The sequence below is a fragment of the Salmo salar genome, chromosome 10, assembly GCF_965601325.2.
Source record: "Salmo salar chromosome 10, fSalSal1, whole genome shotgun sequence".
Lineage (NCBI taxonomy): Eukaryota > Metazoa > Chordata > Actinopteri > Salmoniformes > Salmonidae > Salmo > Salmo salar.
In genome coordinates, this window is record NC_138300.1 from 73,172,641 (window position 1) to 73,194,006 (window position 21,366).

Below are 21,366 nucleotides of genomic sequence, written 5' to 3' on the forward strand. Positions count from 1 at the left end.
TTGGTAGAAATCATGTGACATAAAACACTACCTTTCTTTCCTTACATTTATGATATTGCTGTTTGTCATTATATCATATACTAAGCATTTAACAATTGAATTACACACTGAATTTGATCCTGTAAAATTCCTGGATATTGCTGTCGGACTCTTTTGTATGGCGATCTTGGAAATGCACTGTAACCTCGTAACAGTTTTCAATGGCACACATATCCAAAATAATGTATGGATTGCAAAATCAAATGCTTCTAACAGAAAGAGTAACTTTAACAAGATGAATCAAACCAAAATGTATACTGTCATTAATGGGGTTCTTCAATAATTAAGCATAATAGTAGTTGGGTGAGCATTTGATGTTGTTGGGTGAGCTGTTTAGTTATGTGGGGAAATTATCGTGCAACAGCTAATTCAGGAAAGGATTTCCTGAATGACAGTCAAGTGATAAAGAACTGGTGTAAAACGGCACACAATTGAACAGCCAAAGTACGAAAATTATTTCATTTCTCAATTTCTGATTATGATTTAGTGTGTAATGACTTATTAATGAACTGTGATTCCTGTAAATGGTTAGCTGACTGATACACTACATGACCAAATGTATGTGGACACCTGCTCGGCACACATTCCAAAATCATGGCCATTAATATGGAGTTGGTCCCCCCTTTGCTACTATAACAGCCTCCACTCTTCTGGGAAGGCTATCCACTAGATGTTGGAACATTGCTGTGGGGACTTGCTTCCATTCAGCCTCAAGAGCATTAGTGAGGTCGGGCAGTGATGTTGGGCGATTAGGCCTGGCTTGCAGTCGGCGTTCCAATTCATCCCAAAGGTGTTTGATGGGGTTGAGGTCAGGGCTCTGTGCAGGTAAGTCAAGTTCATCCACACCGATCTCTACAAACCATTTCTGTATGGACCTCGCTTTGTGCACGGGGGCATTGTCATGCTGAAACAGGAAAGAGCCTTCCCCAAACTGCTGCCACAAAGTTGGAAGCACAGAATCGTCTAGTGTCATTGTATGCTGTAGCGTTAAGCTGACCCTTCACTGTAACTAAGGGGCCTAGCCCGAACTATGAAAAACAGCCCCAGACAATTATTCCTCCTCCACCAAACTTTACAGTTGGCACTATGCATTCGGGCAGGAGGCGTTCTGCTGGCATCCGCCAAACCCAGATTGTCCGTCTGCCAGATGCTGAAGCGTGATTCATCACTCCAGAGAACGCATTTCTACTGCTCCAGAGTCTAATGGCGGCGAGCTTTACACCACTCCAGCTGACGCTTGGCATTGCGCATGGTGATCTTAGGCTTGTGTTCGGCTGCTCGGACATGGAAACCCATTTCAAGAAGCTCCCGACGAACAGTTCTTGTGCTGACATTGCTTCCAGAGGCAGTTTGGAACTTGGTATTGAGTGTTGCAAAAGAGGACAGATGCTTTTTACGAGCTTCAGCACTCGGCGGTCCCGTTCTGTGAGCTTCTGTGGCCTACCACTTCGCAGCTGAGCCGTTGTGGCGCCTAGACGTTTCCACTTCACAATAACACCACTTAAGAAATTTGGTTTGGCACCTAAAACCCTCAAAAACTTTTACAGATGCATAATTGAGAGCATCCTGTCGGGCTGTATCACCGCCTGGTACGGAAAATGCACCGCCTGCAACCGCAGGGCTCTCTAGAGGGTGGTGTGGTCTGCCCAATGCATCACCAGGGGCAAACTACCTGCCCTCCGGGACACCTACAGCACCCAATATCACAGGAAGGCCAAAAAGATCATCAAGGACAATAACCACCCGAGCCACAGCCTGTTCACCCGGCTATCTTCCAGAAGGCGAGGTCAGTACAGGTGCATCAAAGATGGGACCGAGAGACTGAAAAACAGCTTCTATCTCAAAGCCATCAGAATGTCAAATAGCCATCACTAGCACATTGGAGGCTGCTGCCTATATACATAGACTTTAAATCACTGGCCACTTTAATAAATGGAACACTAGTCACTTTAATAATGTTTACATATTTTGCATTCCTCATCTCATATACAGTTGAAGTCGGAAGTTTGCATACACCTTAGCCAAATACATTTAAACTTAGTTTTTCACAATTCCTGACATTTAATCATTGTAAAAATTCCCTGTTTTACAGTCACCACTCTATTTTAAGAATGTGAAATGTCAGAATAATAGCAGAGAGAATGATTTATTTCAGCTTTTATTTCTTTCATCACATTCCCAGTGGGTCAAAAGTTTACATACACTCAATTAGTATTTGGTAGCATTGCCTTTAAATTGTTTTAACTTGGGTCAAACGTTTCGGGTAGCCTTCCACAAGCTTCCCACAATAAGTTGGCTTAATTTTGGCCCACTCCTCCTGACAGAGCTGGTGTAACTGAGTCAGGTTTGTAGACCTCCTTTTTCAGTAATGCCCACAAATTTTCTATAGTGTTGAGGTCAGGGCTTTGTGATGGCCGCTCCAATACCTTGACTTTGTTGTCCTTAAGCCATTTTGCTTTGGAAGTATGCATTGTTCATTTGGAAGACACATTTGCGACCAAGCTTTAACTTCCTGACTGATGTCTTGAGATGTTGCTTCAATATATCCACATAATTGTCCTTCCTCATGATGCCATCTATTTTGTGAAGTTCACCAGTCCCTCCTGTAGCAAAGCACCCCCACAACATGATGCTGTCACCCCCGTGCTTCACGGTTGGGATGGTGTTCTTCAGCTTGCAAGCATCCCCCTTTTTCCTCCAAACATAACAATGGTCATTATGGCCAAACAGTTCTATTTATGTTTCATCAAACCAAAGGATATTTCTCCAAAAAGTACGATCTTTGTCCCCATGTGCAGTTGCAAACCGTAGTCTGGCTTTTTTATGGCGGTTTTGGAGCAGTGGCTTCTTCCTTGCTGAGCGGCCTTTCAGGTTATGTCAATATAGGGGACGTTTTACTGTCGATATAGAAACTTTTGTACCCGTTTCCTCCAGCATCTTCACAAGGTCCTTTGCTGTTGTTCTGGGATTGATTAGCACTTTTCGCACCAAAGTACGTTCATCTCTAGGAGACAGAACGCGTCTTCTTCCTGAGCGGTATGACGGCTGCGTGGTCCCATGGTGCTTATACTTGCGTACTATTGTTTGTACAGATGAATGTGGTAGGTCTTGGCTGATTTCTTTTGATTTTCCCATGATGTCAAGCAAAGAGGCACTAAGTTTGAAGGTACACCTCCAATTGACTCAAATTATGTAAATTAGCCTATCAGAAGCTTTTAAAGCCATGACATCGTTGTTTAAAGGCACAGTCAACTTCTGACCCACTGGAATTGTGATACAGTAAGTGAAATAGTCTGTCTGTAAACAATCTTTGGAAAAATTACTTGTGTCATGCACAAAGTAGATGTCCTAACCGACTTGCCAAAACTATAGTTTGTTAACAAGAAATTTGTGGAGTGGTTGAAAAACTAGTTTTAATAACTCCAACCTAAGTGTATGTAAACTTCCGACTTGAACTGTATACTGTATTGTATTCTATTCTACAGTATCTTAGTCTATGCCGCTCTGACATTGCTCGTCCATATATTTATATATTCTTAATTCCATTCCCTTACTTAGATATGTGTGTATTGTTGTGAAATTGTTAGATATTACTTGTTTGATACTACTGCACTGTTGGAGCTACAAACACAAGCATTTCGCTACACCCGCAATAACAACTGCTAAACACGTGTATGTGACCAATACAATTTGATTTGACTTACAGTCGACCAGGGCAGCTCTAGCAGGGTAGAAATTTGATGAACTGACTTGTTGGAAAGGTGGCCTCCTAGGATGGTGCTATGCTGAAAGTCACTGAGCTCTTCATTAAGGCCATTCTACTGCCAATGTTTGTCTATGGAGATTGCAGGGCTGTATGCTCGATTTTACACACCGGTCAGCAACGGGTGTGGTTGAAATAGACGAATCGACTAATTTGAAGGGGGGTCCACATACTTTTTCATATATGTAGTGTATATGACTAGCTTCCGAACCATTGATAATCTTATTCAATGATGCAATACAGCAAAAACAACAGTATCTATTGCTAGACTAGAGATTAGAGGTCGACCGATTATGATTTTTCAACGCCGATACTGATCATTGGAGGACCAAAAAAAGCCGATACCGATTAATCGGCCGATTTTTATAATAATGACAATTACAACAATACTGAATGAACAATGAACACTTATTTTAACTTAATATAATACATTTAGTCTCAAAAAAATTATGAAACACGTTCAATTTGGATTAAATAATGCAAAAACAGTGTTGGAGAAGAAAGTAAAAGTGCAATATGTGCCATGTAAAAAAGCTAACGTTTAAGTTCCTTGCTCAGAACATGAGAACATATGAAAGCTGGTGGTTCCTTTTAACACAAGTCTTCAATATTCCCAGCTAAGATGTTTTAGGTTGTAGTTATTATAGGAATTATAGGACTATTTCTCTCTATACCATTTGTATTTCATATACCTTTGACTATTGGATGTTCTTATAGGCACTATAGTATTGCCAGCCTAATCTCGGGAGTTGATAGGCTTGAAGTCATAAACAGCGCTGTGTCTCAAGCATTGCTAAGAGCTGCTGGCAAAAGCAGGAAAGTGTTTGAATGAATGCTTACAAGCCTGCTGCTGCCTACCACCGCTCAGTCAGACTGCTCTATCAAATATCAGATCATAGACTTAATTATAATAAACACACAGAAATACAAGCCGTATGTCATTAATATGGTCAAATCCGAAAACAAAAAGTTTATTCGTTCAGTGAAATATGGAACAGTTCTGTATTTTATTGAACGGGTGGCAACCCTAAGTCTAAATATTGCTGTTACATTGCACAACCTTCAATGTTATGTCATAATTATGTAAAATTCTGGCAAATTAATTAGGGTCTTTGTTAGGAAGAAATGGTCTTCACACAGTTTGCAACGAGCCAGGCGGCCCAAACTGCTGCATATACACTGACTCTGCTTGCACTGAACGTAAGAGAAGTGACACAATTTCCCTAGTTAATATTGCCTGCTAACATTTTTTTTTTAGAAGTAGGCTGTGATTCCATGATAAATTAACAGGCACCGGATTGATTATATGCAATCTAGGACAAGCTAGTTAAACTAGTAATATGGTCAACCATGTGTAGTTAACTAGTGATTATGTTAAGATTGATTGTTTTTTATTAAGATAAGTTTAATGCTAGCTAGCAATTTACCTTGGCTCCTTGCTGCACTCGCGTAACAGGTAGTCAGCCTGCCACGCAGTCTCCTCGTGGATGGCAATGTAATCGGCATCCAAAAATGCAGATTACCGATTGTTATGAAAACTTGAAATCAGCCCTAATTAAATCGGCCATGTCGATTAATCGGTCGACTGCTACTAGAGATATGCCCCTGGCTATAGTTAGTCTAAATAGCTGGACTGAAACAAAGGTGTGAATAGTAGACATGTAAATATATCCTTTCACTGTTTACATCAGGTCTTCAACTACCCAGAACTGTCTGATCAGCCTGATAGGGTGCCAAGGGTGTGTCCAGTTTACACCTGTGCAAATCCATGTGTGTATAGCAATGGAATGAAACATCCAACCAATGCAGTAGGTCCACCAGAGGGTTGTGGGGTCCTGCCAGAAGCAATCCCCTACCCCTAGACCCTTGTGGAGATCTGGACAGGTGTAAGCAATACAGCCAAAATTCCACCAACCCTTTCAGAGGGTAAGGAGGAGCTCTCACTATGTTACCACCCATCAAGCCCTCTCAGATCTTCACAAGTGTCTAGACTATGGACAGTAGGGGCCTACCACTTCTAGACAGGATATGGGTATTATGGCAGCGCAGTCAGTCAGCCTGGCACTGTCTAAAAATGTTGAAGGGACAGTGCAGTTAAAAAAAACTTGATGTAGGTTTTTTTTTAAATGATATTTCCACACACACACACACACGCTAAGCGATAAGGCCAGGATGATATCAGTATCTCAATATTTTTTTCCATGGCAAAAATGAAAACACGAAGCAGACCAAACACAGCAGGTTTTTAAAGGACCAAAGTATGTAAAATAGTGTGCTATAGCTTGGAAAATAAATGTGTGACTGAATGACAACATGTTTCCAACATTAAGGCTGTTTTCCTAAAGAAGTTAAATCCACTAAGTATTTTGTTTCCTTGCCACGATGCTAACGAGTATCGCGAAACTGGTATAGTCCTGGCCCTACTATGAGGTTGAAATAACCCTCTGAGATTGTGAAAATTATGATAATGCTCTTTTTGTGTAAGAGCTGTTTGAAAAAAATGCCTGGAATTTCAGCCTGTTCAGGTGGGATGGAACTTTTGGCCCACATCATGACATCACAATGTGAACTAATTATAATAGACCAATGACTGTTCATCTGGGTAAGGGGATGGGCTATGTATGTAAAAATCTTCACATTTGTTTCCTAACGCCTATACGATCAGACTGGGCATTTCAAGAGCAGAAGGAAGCTCAGGAAAATAAATGATAAAAAAATACTTAAGTTATTTTCATTAAATAAACAGTGATTTATTAGACATACAGTGATTATTAAATAAAATGACAAAGACTTAATGGGGGCTTTAATAGCAGTCAAATACTTGCTTCCACTGTCCTTGGGTGAATCTCAATTGAGATTCTCCTCTTTGTTTCCCCCATTCCCCACCTTCCTCTCAAAGCACATTGTGGGAGAAGAGTGAAGGTTCCTCCCCTCAGGCTACAATGCACTTTCAAGGAAAGGCAAGGAGTGGAAGAAACAAGGCCAGAGGAAGCAAGAATTTGATGGCTAGTTTTCAGACACAGACTCACACACATAATGCCTGAAGAGTTTACTAATTATAGCAATTTAATTATTGGTTATTTCTATTGTCTATAATGGGTTTTGCCAACAAAATATGTTTTATTATATTATATCAATTATTATAACATAGAAATGCTGTTGTTTATCTTTTTCATTCTTCAGGAATGTTTAGCATGGTTATAAATGATAGAGACGTTGACTAAAGCACAAAAAGAACTGGCAACAAGGCATGACGAAGAAACACGCGGTGTCCATGTTTCTTGGGACATTTTGAATGACATGTAGATGTTTTGTTGTTGCTACGTAGATTTATGGTCTCATTGTGCCCACCTAGACGTTTATTCCTGTAACTACACCTGTGAAGCTGCAAGAAAATCATATTTCAAATGTATATCTAATCATTTTGAAATGTTGACCCTGATGTCACACATTGGCCCCTTCATTAATAGAAAGACCATAATACACACGTTGGTGATAGAAAGTTGGTGGTGGTAATGCACCTTTGTTGCCAACCGCCATATAAAATCCACAGAAGAAGCCAGATGAACGAGAAGAGATTAATCAAAGAAAACTAACTAGGTTTCCCCTTTTTATCTGTGGATTAATTGTCAGAGTAGAGAACACACAATTTTGTGTGACTCAAAATGGGCCACAATTCAACAAAAGATTGTTAAAAAAGGACCATTTGAATTTCAGGTAAAATAACAGCCCGATGTTCATCTCCCAGGACAAATTAGCAAGCAACAGCAAGCTAGCTAAATTTCCATTAATGTTTCATGTGTGTTTTGACCTGTCCCCAAATGTACAGTTGGTTCAGGTATTTTAACCTGCGTGTCATGAAAGAGTCTGGTGGGGATAGACAAAGTCAACATGCATACGATGGCGCATGCAGATGCACACGGAGACGGTTTGGTCAGCATGAAGGAGTCAATCGCACCATCGCGTGGTGAAGTTATATCATCCCAGGATGCTCAAGGAGCATGGATAATAACTGTCCTTCATTTGAGCTTTGAATTAAATTGAGTTTATTCAAGGAAATTTGTGACGAACATTTCATGTTTTGTAGTTTAAGAAAACCTTATTCAATGGCTTATGAATTTAGCATCGGATTAAATCATTGTACTGACCGAGACAGGTTTTGCGTCCATCCAAGATTCAAAAAGAAATGAAAAAGTACAAAAATATTGTGCAGTGTTGTTTGAATTCGAAATCTCCCCCGATCCACACTGGCCGTCATAATCGCTCCAAAAGAAGTCAATGGAACACAAATAACACTAGTTTTACTACTGACGGATATTTCTTTCAAAGTCAGTCATTTTGAGCAGCAATATGAGAAGCAAATTGAAATACATTTCAGGGGGACGTCTCACCTGTGTCCAGGTTGTGGCCAATACTGTCCTGCGAGACACTGTGTAGCCGCCTCATGTAGTCATCGCTGTACCACACACGGAGCTTCTCTCCTGCCGACAACTGCCGACACACACGGAAATATATATGTTCTCCATGCTGGAAGGCTGTCATGTTCCTCTCATTCTCATCCGACGAATTACGTATATACCTGGTGGCAACAAAAACCCATAAATATCATTTAGTTGCATAAGGCATTGATACAACATAGGTTGCAGCATACAACATGTTTTAAGCAATGTACATACAGTCAACCAATTCAATTATACCGGATTTTTACAACCCTCATATATGCTGTCCTCTCACGTTCCTTGAATACTCATCACGGATGTCAAAGTGTCACAGCTGATTAAGTTCCTCTGTTTCTGTTCAACTCTAATCTCAAAACTGAGAGGTTTATGTATGATCAACATGTAAATTATACCTCATCCAGTTGGCTTTAGTTTCATCACTGCCATCAATGGATTTGTATGTGTTGTTCTCATCAACGATCTAAGAGAGTAAGGATGAAATGGTGTGGTCGATGCTTTAGAAGAGATGAGAGCTCAAGGATGAGATACATTCTCTGGAGAAAGATAAGATCCCAGACATGTTTAAGCCTTAATCACACTGAAGGATGTGGCTACAAATGTCTAACATGCAAAGTTGGGTTAGGACCACTGATAACATTTTAATAATGACTTTCATGAATAAACTTTAATGAAATGAATAAGCTATTATAAATGCTTAAAAACATTGACAAATAATAAAATATTTATTTATTAATAGTTAATTAAAATGCTTATTTTGTGAAAGTTACTGGATGACTTCCAGGAAAAGTCCCTGCACCACATGCTGCACCTAAGAGAGTGGGGATGTTGCTCGACTCACCATCCAAGAGAAAAACCCTGAGGAATAGTCCTTAGATACCAACTCCCCCTGATACGGGCCAAAGAGTGCCCCCTTGGGGATGCCCGCATCTATGCAGCACACATCCACCTCCTCCTCCTCCCGGACGAGCTCTATTCCCGAGGGCACTGTGAGGGAAGCCCGGTTGGGCACCCCCAGTGCCACTGGTGTGTCTGGCACAAAGACCGGAGGACCATGGTTTGGGCATTCCTCCAAGAAATACTCTTTGCACTCCTCACAGACTGAAAAAAAAGTGGACATTGGGTAAATCCATTTGAATTAAATCACTTTTTGACAGCATTCCTTTTATTTGAAAGAACACACAGAATCAGAACTGGGAACAAAAAGGATCTACCCTGTTCTGGAACAGAACCGTTATTGTAAAAGCATGGGATGTGATTAATAACGCTCTTTTACATTCCGGTTTCCCAGTCCCACAAAAAAAACACAAAGCGCTTATGCAAACCCCCCCTCTGTCAATCAGAAACATTTTCCGGTGTCTAACTGCCAGCTGAAAATCTTTGTCTCCCAGTCCCTGCTGCTTGGCATTCCGGCCAAATAGTTCAATCTTGGTTTCATCAGACTAGAGAATCTTGTTTCCCATGGTCTGAGTCCTCTAGGTGCCTTTTGGCGAACTCCAAGCGGGCTGTCATGTGCCTTCTACTGAGGAGTGCCTTCCGTCTGGCCAGTCTACCATAAAGGCCTGATTGGTAAAGTGCTGCAGAGATGGTTGTCCTTCTGGAAGGATCTCCCATCCCCACACAGGAACTCTGGAGCTCTGTCAGAGTGATCATCGGGTTCTTGGTCACCTCCCTGACCAAGCCTTCTCCTCCTATTGCTCAGTTTGGCCGGGCAGCCAGCTCTAGGAAGAGTCTTGGTGGTTCGAAACTTTTTCCATTTAAGAATGATGGACACCACTGTGTTCTTGGGGACATTCAATGCTGCAGAAATGTTTTGGTACCCTTCCCCAGATCTGTGCCTCGACACAATCCTGTCTCATAGCTCTACAGACAATTCCTTCGACCTCATGGCTTGGGTTTTGCTCTGGCATGCACTGTCAACTGTGGGACCTTATATAGACAGATGTGTGTGCCTTTCCAAATAATTTCCAATTAACTGAATTTGCCACAGGTGGACTCCAATCAAGTTGTATAAACATCTCAAGGATGATCAATGGAAACAGGATACACCTGAGCTCAATTTCGAGTCTCATAGCAAAGGGTCTGAATACTTATGTAAATACGTTTTTTATTTTTTATTTATTAATACATTTGCAAAGATTTCTAAAAACCTGTTTTCTCTTTGTCATTATGGGGTATTGTGTGTAGATTGATGAGGAAAAAAATGTCATTTAATCCATTTTAGAATAAGGCTGTAATGTAACAAAATGTGGAAAAAGTCAAGGGGTAGGAACACTTTCCAAATGCGCGCGCACACACACACACACACACACACACACACACACACACACACACACACACACACACACACACACACACACACACACACACACACACACACACACACACACGTTCAAAAGTTAGAAATGTCCTTGTTTTTGAAAGAAAAGCAAATGTTTTGTCCATTAAATTTGGGGTTACTTAGAATTTTTTGGGGTCCATTAAAATAACATCACATTGATCAGAAATACAGTGTAGACATTGTTAACGTTGTAAATGACTATTGTAGCTGGAAACAGCTGATTCTTTATGGAATATCTACATAGGCGTACAGAGGCCCATTATCAGCAACCATCACTCTGGCGTTCCAATGGCACTAAAATGGATTAAACGAATTAGCTAATCCAAGTTTATAATTTAAAAGGCTAATTGATCATTAGAAAAACATTTTGCAATTATGTTATCACAGCTGAAAACTGTGTGCTGATTAAAGAAGCAATAAAACTGGCCTTCTTTAGACTAGTTGAGTATCTGGAGCATCAGTATTTGTGGGTTCGATTACAAGCTCAAAATGGCCAGAAACAAATAACTTTATTCTGAAACTCGTCAGTCTATTCTTGTTCTGAGAAATTAAGGCTATTCCATGCGAGAAATTGCCAAGAAACTGAAGATCTCATACAACGCTGTTTACTACTCCCTTCACAGAACAGCGCAAACTGGCTCTAACCAGAATAGAAAGAGGAGTGGGAGGCCCCGGTGCACAACTGAGCAAGAGGACAAGTACATTAGAGTGTCTAGTTTGAAAAACAGACGCCTCACAAGTCCTCAACTGACAGCTTCACTAAATAGTACCCGCAAAACACCAGTCTCAACGTCAACAGTGAAGAGGCAACTCCGGGATGCTGGCCTTCTAGGCAGAGTTGCAAAGAAAAAGCCCTATCTCAGATTGGCCAATAAAAATAAAAGATTAAGATGGGCAAAAGAACACAGACACTGGACAGAGGAACTCTGCCTAGAAGGCCAGCATCCCGGAGTCGCCTCTTCACTGTTGACGTTGAGACTGGTGTTTTGCGGGTACTATTTAATGAGGCTGCCAGAAAACTCAGCCTAAATAAATAGAAAATGGTGCATTGATCCTGAGTGTGAGGAGATTCCTTTTAATTTCAGTGTTACTTTTTATCTCCTGCACTTTCGGGTGTGCGACAGATTCTCTCAAAATTCGAGCATTTGAAAGTTGATATTTCGATTGATATCTTTTAAAAGTTTACAATCTCAAGCGTTTATCTTTTCCAGTGATGAAGACATGGATGTCTCATGATATGGTGGGGTATGCAAAATGTGTCAACTTTGAGCACCTTTATCTCTTGAAGGTTTTGGCATTCAGGTCCAAAAAGTCACTTTCTGTGAACTTCTACGATGGGCAAAAAATGATGGGCATTCAAATCAAAATGGATGCTGTCAAAAAGTGATTGAATTCAAATGGCTTTACCTCATTACAATTATTACCCTATGGATCCGTTTTTGATGTGAGTAAACATCAATGTTCAGCGTGAGAATTGTTGGAAAAATATGATGACACTTACACCAGAAGTCTACTTTTTGGTGGCTCTCACTGGCACCGTGCTCGTGATCAACCTTGAGTTTCTTGCTTGGTTCCTCGGACTCACACTCGTCTTTGATTAGGCTGTGGTAAGACACATACAGTACATTATTATTTAATGATACACTACATGGGGTTGAAAAGCTTCTCTTCAACATTGCATGCAAAGAACAATGCAACACTGCATAACTGAATACTAGTCAACTTGGTTGCTGCCTAATCCCAAAACCTTTATGAGAAACATGACAAGAAATTGCTGTTTATGTCTGCATGTCAACGGCGCATATTGGGTCATGATTGCAATGTGTCCCAATATCTTTTCCAACTGTCCCGTTATCTGGTTTGAATGACCATTCTAGAATGCCCTAGCCAATCAGAAATTAGTACTCAACAATGCTGTGGTATAAGGGCAGTATAATGTACAGTTAACTCTGTTGATGCTGATGTGAATGTACACTGAAAAAATATAAACGCAACATGTAAAGTGTTGGTCCCATGTTTCATGAGCTGAAATAAAAGATCCCAGAGATTTTCCAAAAGCACAAAAAGCTTATTTCTCTCAAATTGTGCACACATTTGTTTACATCCCTGTTAGTGAGCGTTTATCCTTTGCCAAGATAATCCATCCACCTGACAGGTGTGGCATATGAAGAAGCTGATTAAACAGCATGATCATTACACCTTGTGCTGGGGACAATAAAAGGCCACTCTAAAATGTGCAGTTGTGTCACACAACACATTGCCCTCAAGTTGAGGGAGTGGGCAATTGGCGTGCTGACTGCAGTAATGTCCACCAGAGCTGTTGCCAGAGAATTTATTGTTCATTTCTCTACCATAAGCCACCTCCCAACATCATTTTAGAGAATTTGGCAGTACGTCCAACCAGCCATACAACCGCAGACCACGTGTATGGCGTCGTGTGGGCGAGCGGATTGCTGATGTCAACGTTGTGAACAGAGTGCCCCATTGTGGCGGTGGGTTATGGTATGGGCAGGCATAAGCTACGGACAACGAACACAATTGCATTTTATCGATGGCAATTTGAATGCACAAAAATACCATGACAAGATCCTGAGGCCCAATGTTATTAAGGTATATGTGATCAACAGATGCATATCTGTATTCCCAGTCATGTGAAATGCATAGATTAAGGCATAATGCATTTATTTCAAATGACTGATTCCCTCATACTGTATGAACTGTAACTCAGTAAAATAAATGAAATTGTTGCATTTATATTTTTGTTCAGTATATATAAAATCAGTCAGGACAGCTTGTTTGTCTGTGAAGCTGGTGAGGAGCATCACCCTACCTGGTGCTGCTGTTGGGCCCGGCTTCTGAGGATGGCTCGGTTTGATAGGCAGACGATGCTGCCATTGTGGAGGGAAGTGGGCCCACTGAGTGCAAATTCAGTCCCACATAATTCATCTGCAAATAACACAAGGAAAAACAGTGACCTACATACAACCTCATACACCGTATACTGTCAGAGCTTACCAGCTTAGTCCAAAAAAACAAATGATTTACCTCCACTTCCTTCAGCCATTCTTATGGGCAAAATTAATAGGGTTTTGGAATAAACTCAGAAATAAGGTGATAACACAGGTTTATGAAATCTTACACGTTTTGATCTGAGATAATATCAGTCAGTTCCCGAGTGGCGGTCACTCTGTCAATATCACTCAGGCTCCCGAGTGGTGGAGCGGTCTAAGGCACTGCATCTCAGCGCAAGAGGCGTCACTACAGTCCCTGGTTCAAATCCAGGCTGTATCACAACCGGTCGTGCTTGGGAGTCCCATAGGGCGGCGCACAATTGGCCCAGCGTCGTCCAGGGTTTGTTCTTAACTTTATTTATTTAACTAGACAAGTCAGTTAACATAACCTTTATGAAGCTGTGCTTTGTGGTTGTTTTACATAAATGCTTCAAAATCCACAAAAAGTGACGTTAGCTGATGAAGATGATCTCATAGAACAAGCCTCACATAGCAAATTAGCAATAACCCAAAAAAAATGTGTTGACCAAATTCGATACTTATTACCTCCATACAAAAATTACCCACTTGGTGGTGTCATTTTCGTGGACCGATTTTAGACAGGGAGCTCGGACTCGAAAATGTTAGAATTTTTTTATTATTTAACTAGGTAAATCAGTTAAGAACAAATTCTTATTTACAATGACGGCCTGGGAACAGTGGGTTAACTGTCTAAATCTCTGATTTAAGACTTCAGAGCGTTTAAGACACTAGGAACTCGGGGAAAAAACGAGGTCCGACAAGGTAAAATCGTTTTGAATGGTCATTCAACTCGGAATTCCAAGTCGGGAACTTGGGCCTCTTTCCAGAATTCCGACTTTCCAATCATGGGAACTCGGAAATTTCCGAGTTCCCAGTTAGTTGTTTTGAACGCGAAATATACCCTCTCGCTTCACCTCTTCCGCTCTGACTCAATGCAATAGGGGAAACTGTAATTAACATCCAGTCTTTGAAATGTATACATTTAAAAAATGAGTACAGTTTCTCATAATGCAAGATGCATTCAAAGGCAAAAACCATTACAGACCAAGCAAATATGTTTACATTGTAAACATATAATGCAAAGTTTGTATTCTGAGAACAACGCAACCCGGGATATCTGGACATCAAACGTTCGAAGTGACCGCAAGAAACCCATATCCGCCCCACACGGTTGTTGGTAATGCACCTTCCGGCACAAATCCCCACAAAATATTTCGGCAGCGAAATCTAATTGGTCGGTAAGACTGCCGCTCTCAGTAGGCTCGAGTTTAGTGAGTAGAGAGACACGGAACATAAACGGGCTACAATGATACTAAAAAAAAATGTTTAAAAACTTACACCTATCGCCAAAGTTTGCTGTTCCTACACAATAACAAGGAAAAGCACAGCAACATGTATGCTATGTGACAGACTCCAGCTGTGTCTTGCACTGCGCTATTCCCAGATATTTCCTCGGTTCCTGTCTGCAGGCAATTGGCAATTTGCCTAACGCTTTCGGAAGCCATTTTTCATTGGCCACATTGGCTAGTAAGACACTCACCTTCTACAGAATCTGCAGTGCTTCGGACGGTCTGCGATGAACACGTTATCCCCGACCCCAACTCAAGCCTCTGTAATCCTCGCCGTTGACGGACCGCCACTCTTTGATTTCACTAGTCCAGGGCAATGCAGTGTTTATTAGAAATAATTGCTACGAGTCAACCGCTTCGACCACCATCTTTTTATTACAGGAAATGACATGGAAAACGGAAGAAAGCTACTTGAATTCAGAGATGAAAGGCGCAGTACAAAAATATGTATCGCTGGTGAAAAATTACTCACCTTTTGTGTAACGCGCATTGCTGGAGCTGCTGTCTGGGCGTGAGAGAAACAACCTTGAGGCGGAATGCTCAGCAACTAAACTGTAGAATTGTTCCAAGCTAAAAGTAAATCAAGTTTTACAGGGTACATGGAGAAACTGACCTAAATTTTTATGTCCTCAAATAGACTGGTTTCGGCACTATGGTTTGAAATAATTGGAAAATGTACACAATCAAACCAGACCAACAGATAATGGACAATCACAAGACGAGATTGAAATGTAAATGAAAGTTGAGTAAAACTAAATAGTTAAATTGTAGAAAACAGAACATTTAATTTTGCAGAAACTATATGGACTATTCCCTCTCCCACAAGCCGCTAGATCTAGACCCCACAAACCCTAACACACACACACACACAAATGACAAGGCAGGTTGCTTTTGACAATTTATTAACAAAATGATAAAATAAATAAATACAAATTGATCAAATGCTCCTAATATCAACTTCTTCCCATGTTCCCTACAGTATTTTCTAAACACTGCATACAAATTATTCATCACAGAATTGGCTCAATACAGGAGAGGTAAGAAACCCAACGGACCACTCAATGTCAGGCGAACAAACAAAAAAATATCTGTAACAGAAGAGAAGTCAAATACACACTTTTAAAATTATGAAAAAATACAAACAATTTTTTACAAATATTCAGTTGTGTAATTAACAATTTACACATAATTCAGCACACCAGGTGAACCTTTGTTTATTTGTATCGCTACAATGCATCATCTTTCACCAAATGGAAGCTTCTTTTTTTGACACTTTTTTGCACTGTTAAAAAAGAAACTCCTCCAATAGAATTTACAGTGGATGAGGTAAGAAGCTCAAGGTGTCACAACAGGGAAGTCACAACATATGAATGATGAGTATTATGGATGATGAAATGTACCAACAATACTAGAAGGCCACGATCATGACTTGGTATATCATAAGAACCAAAAATCCAGACTATATTAAAAAAGCCATTGACAGAATATAATGCACTTGTGAGAATGTACAAGTGAGCTACTCTACAGGATCGTTCTGTGAAGTTTCACTCTGGAATGAACGGGAAATGTAATTTTATGCATAAAAGAAACTCTTTCACTTTTCAACCCTCTAGCCCAACAACGTGCGTCTCCGCTGCTAACTACTTTTTCCTTCACATCCGTGAACGTACACGCTATACTGAAGCAGAAATTAACATAGCCTCACTATGAACTGATATGTATCAAATGCATAATGGCTTCCAAATATAAATGTACATTTGCAATATTCTTTGGGTATATTGGTTTAAGAGCTCGAGTACTTTAACTGAATGTATTTTTTTCGTCTTTTTTTTTTTTTTTTTTTTTTACACGACAATGCACTCAACAATTTTAGACAAGACCATTTTAGACCACTTCCAACTATCCCCACCCCATGTCCCGAACAATAACATTCAGCATGGTGCATTAGCGAAGGCAAACATTTTATAGAAAATGGTCCTTGAGAAGAATGAGCCAAAAGACACTGCACTTTCATTACATCTTATATGATGTTTTTTCCTCAATTACAGACTTCACAGTTCATGGCATTAAAATCCTCTGCCATTAGAGAATTCCAAATATAACACACTATTGCCAGAGATGCCACATCAAATGGTGTTTAAAAAAACTTCAATTTTCTTCTATTGAGATGTCTACTGTGTATACTAGTTATGGCATGTTGCCAGAATGTAAAATGAAGTGACTAATTTCACAACCTTTAGAAAATAAACAGAAGGTTAATGCATATTAAAAAAGTTTGACAAACATTTGTATAAAAAAAAAAAAACTTGCATAAGAAGGCATGCTTTCTGTTGGACTGATTGGAAAGATGGTGCTAAGGGGGTTTAAGAAGTTTATCCAATCAGGGTGCTGTTTTTTTTTAACGCACACAGGCAAAGGCTCAATTCATTTGACCTGATTTGATGAAACTTACTGCACGACAAATACAAAAGAATGGGTGAGAAAAGAAAAAGCTGCACAAGGAGGGAACAAAAAGAGGACAAGGAATGATCACTGGCACTGTACTTACGGAGTTTTAATGCTGACTAGACTAGAATGCTTCTGTAGAATCTCAACAATGGGGAGGTAAATTCAGGGTAAGAAGATATCGGGATTATTTCTATTTCATATTATATACACACACACACACACATCATCTTTTGGGGTGGACGGGACCGTATAAAAATAATACTGGGTGGGAATTCAACCAAAAGTGCATCACAACAAAACATACCATTCTAACAGTCACATGTTCCATTTCTTATACAAGAGCTTGTGAATAATCCTCCATAAATATTGTACCAGTGCCTGTGACACTTGAACAAACTACTGAGTGGTGTACATTATGAACAAACCACAGATTTGCCCATGTTTTACAGGAATTACCCATTACAGATATTTCAAAATGAATTGAATTCACCTTAAGAGATAACAAAAAATAAAATACATTTAGGGCAGCTGCTATACAGACTACATGTGGAAAAAAAAAAAACTTAAAAGTCCAAAGTTTTATAAGAATTTTTTTTCATTATGCATATTCAAATTGTGCTCTATAATTCAGATGCATATGTTTGCTGAAGATTCAGAATTTTGTGGGCGGATATGATATCACATGGGGATAACATAGGACAAGAGCTAGACCAGTGTGTTTGTGTGTAGTAAGGTAATAATACAAGCCACAGTGCAAGTCAAGAGACAAAATATGCTGTTGGAAGAAAGGCACTCGAGGTACCTAAAAAGGGGAAAGGTCAAGTTTCTCTGTAACATAAGTTCAGGCTTAACAAAGACAAAAACATATGAATGTGAAGTGGATGTCTGAATACTTTGTTCTATTCAAGGGAAACGGTATGAAAAATGTTTGACATCCAGCCAATCTATGCAGTGTTTCCTTGGTGAAGATATATCCGTAAGAGTACTGTGTGAGACTCAGAAGGCAAAGAATCCCTTCATTCAATCTATGAGAAAGTACAAGACAAGAAAGTATAGCCATTGCAGGTGATTGCATCTCTTGGTCAAACTCTTCCATTAAGATGCGTTTAAAAAACTGCATTTTGATTGACTCAACATTTATAAATCTTTTTCTTTTAACATAGCTAAGAAAGAAAAATTGCAATGTTGAAAAAAATTCGGTCCCTTGAATGTAGAATTTCTGGAATTTAATGTCCCTGTTTTCAAAACAGAAAACATTCTCCAAAGACATGTCGATTGGTCATGGATTGAAGTCAACATGATATGTATGTTGCCGTCTGTGCACTCTGCAATGCGCAACAGTATAGCATAAAAATAATAATATTCATTTCAATTGAGACCTGACACATGCTCTAATAATATATATCACCAGTCTCCTGAATGGTCCTAACCTCAAAAGTTGCTGAACAATTCATGGACAACTTGGTCGAAAACAAGTGGGGAAAAAACTGGGTACTGGCCCCACAAATTATAAAACATTGGACAGATATGTTGATGGCGCATTAAAAAACAAATACCAGTGGAAGCACAAATCTATTGAGTATTTAGGGATAGGTTCATTGGTCAGCTCTGTTATCCAAGCATGTTTCATGGGTAGGAAAGCAAGACAATTTCTGCTGCACAAGGCCTCAGTCTCACCCTCAAAGATAAGTTGGGTAATACAAAAATATTGGCAAGTTGGGGATAAATTACATGACAACGAACAAAATGCATACTGTTATGTTCTATATGTAACATACAAAAAAGCTTTTCAGCACACATTTGTTATGCAGAAGCTTGTGCTTTAATCTCAGGATTTGTGTTTTTTTCCTTACCACCACCAAAATGGGCTGCAACACACTCCATTTTCCAGGAAATAAATATATTTTGATGAGATTGTTGAATAAGCACTCATGCTTATTTACCAGGTATTGCCAATTGCTGAGATGGTATTGAATATTCCATTTTTTCCTTGATCTTTCCATACAGTTAGTGGACATGTCCCTGCTATATTTGGATACAATAGCATTTTGGCAGTTCAGAATTAAACAAAAACATACATTTCATAATATGCAAAGGTCACCTCTTTTAAAAGATAATTACTTGCATAAACTATGCAAGTTAAACACATTTAATAACAAACAACTGTTTTATGAAACAGAAATGCACTTATTTTTTAAGACTAGGAAGACCTGAATATCTTTTCCTATAAAAGAAGAAACACACCCCAGATATAGATATTTTTGTGTGTTTGTTTTTGACATTGCAACATTATTGCAATTTAACATTTAGTGCTCACAGTTGACACTGACTCACGAATGAAATTCAAATCACTGCACTGGACCTACACCATTTGAAAACTTTAAGCTACCATGTGTGATCTGACTCCACTGTCTCTTGAGATGACCGTCTTTGTTACCTGGGTCTTCCTCAGCAAGGCTCTGGTCAGCAAGCTCTATAAGCAGTCTGCCTCATACTTCAAAAGCACGTGGACGTTGCTTTTTTTTTTGCCTGAGGTGTTGTGTAAATGGGTCAATAGTTATTGGTCATGTAAGGTTGAGAATGGGGAAAAGGGAGGAAGGTAATGGGATAACTGAAGGCTCTCTTGTTTTACATGTTTGATTTTCAATGACGCTCAACTGGCGCCTCAATGTTTCCCACTTAAATACTGATGCTTTAGAATTTTTCAAAGCCCTGTCCTCAGCTGTTTTGCCAATCTTTTGGTTTGATGTTTCTCTCATTTAATGCCAGAGAAACACATTCTCGGTGCAGCAGTCTTTGGACATCTCTAACCTGCCTCCCCAGGAACATGACAACCTAAAAAAAAAAAAAAAAACCCACGAGAGTTCTGAGGGCAGCTGTTGCAGGCACACAATGGTGTGATGTTATAAATTATCTTACTTTTAGCATTACTACTATTCTTTCTATCCTTAATTGGCATGACACTGGTACACAAACCACCCTTTCACCCATGCTTGGGGTATAATAGCCTACAGCATCCAAAAGCAATCTCAGACTCGAGCTGTAGATTTACTATTGACACAGTCTGACAATACATTGAAAACAAGTAACATTTATATAGATTGGCAACGTCGGGCACCTTTCAAAGCTGAAAGCAAAAGTCATTTTTTAATGTGGGGGTGGGGTCGATCTAAGAGAGCGTTACTCTTTATTGTCCAAACTGTCGAGAAGAGCTGGCAAAGATTTCTGGGAAGGTTCTGAGGTTTTGCTGTTGTTGGTGCTGCTGCCATCATCGTTTGTGTTCTCTTCCTGTTCCTCTTCTACCACCTGCTCTGTGTTGTTAGTGGTGGTGACCTTGTTCTCAGGGTTGGTGTTTGTGTTGCTAGTACAGCTCTGGTCAGTACACACAAGGTCAGTGGTGCCATTGGTCGTGACCCCAGTAGAGTCCTCTGCACTGACCACTGTTGTGGCTTTCGTCTCGGCCTCAGTCACTTCCTCAGCGGTGTTGACCTCAGCCGCGGGTTCAACACGGCTGTCCACTGTAGCCATGGTGCTGATCCCGGCAACAGGCTCAGCGCTAACTCCTGCTACCGTCTTGGTGGTAACATCAGCTACAATCTCCTCCTTTCCGTCTTCAACATCGCTGCTGTCCTGTGCTGTGACCTTGGTCTTCACCCCATACACAGACTGGATATTGACTTCTGCTACAGCCTCTGTGTTGACTGTGTCCACAGCATTTTCAGTAGGGACAATTGCATCCTTGGCCCTCGTGATGTTCTTTGTAACATCTTCTGTGATGGCACCTGTACCTTCGGTCTCCATGGTTTGACTGAAACTGAAAGCCTGAATGAGGCGGACCAGGTGTTTGACCTTCTCCAACGAAACTTGCATTTCTTTCTGTCGAGACAGGATGATGTTTTTGGTCTCCATGCATTTCTATTTAGAGGGGAGGAAACAG

At 40.1% G+C, this 21,366-nt stretch overlaps 2 protein-coding genes across 10 annotated transcripts in view; both read right to left on the minus strand.

Moving 5' to 3' along the window:
- prdm11 (PR domain containing 11) overlaps positions 1–15,376 on the minus strand; it is a 29,726-nt gene extending 14,350 nt beyond the window's left edge. For all 4 annotated transcript variants that reach the window (XM_014123994.3, XM_014123993.3, XM_014123992.3 and 1 more), the window contains exons 1-6: positions 15,173–15,376; positions 13,431–13,546; positions 12,102–12,202; positions 9,101–9,360; positions 8,655–8,722; positions 8,194–8,381 (exon numbers count right to left, since the gene is read on the minus strand). In XM_014123994.3, coding sequence (XP_013979469.1) covers positions 8,194–8,381; positions 8,655–8,722; positions 9,101–9,360; positions 12,102–12,202; positions 13,431–13,546 — 733 coding nt within the window. In that variant the 5' untranslated portion in view covers positions 15,173–15,376. The remainder of the gene's footprint in view (positions 1–8,193; positions 8,382–8,654; positions 8,723–9,100; positions 9,361–12,101; positions 12,203–13,430; positions 13,547–15,172) is intronic.
- Positions 15,377–15,866: 490 nt separating this feature from the next.
- phf21ab (PHD finger protein 21Ab) overlaps positions 15,867–21,366 on the minus strand; it is a 74,408-nt gene continuing 68,908 nt past the window's right edge. For all 6 annotated transcript variants that reach the window (XM_014123996.3, XM_014123997.3, XM_014123999.3 and 3 more), the window contains one exon: positions 15,867–21,344. In XM_014123996.3, coding sequence (XP_013979471.2) covers positions 20,610–21,344 — 735 coding nt within the window. In that variant the 3' untranslated portion in view covers positions 15,867–20,609. The remainder of the gene's footprint in view (positions 21,345–21,366) is intronic.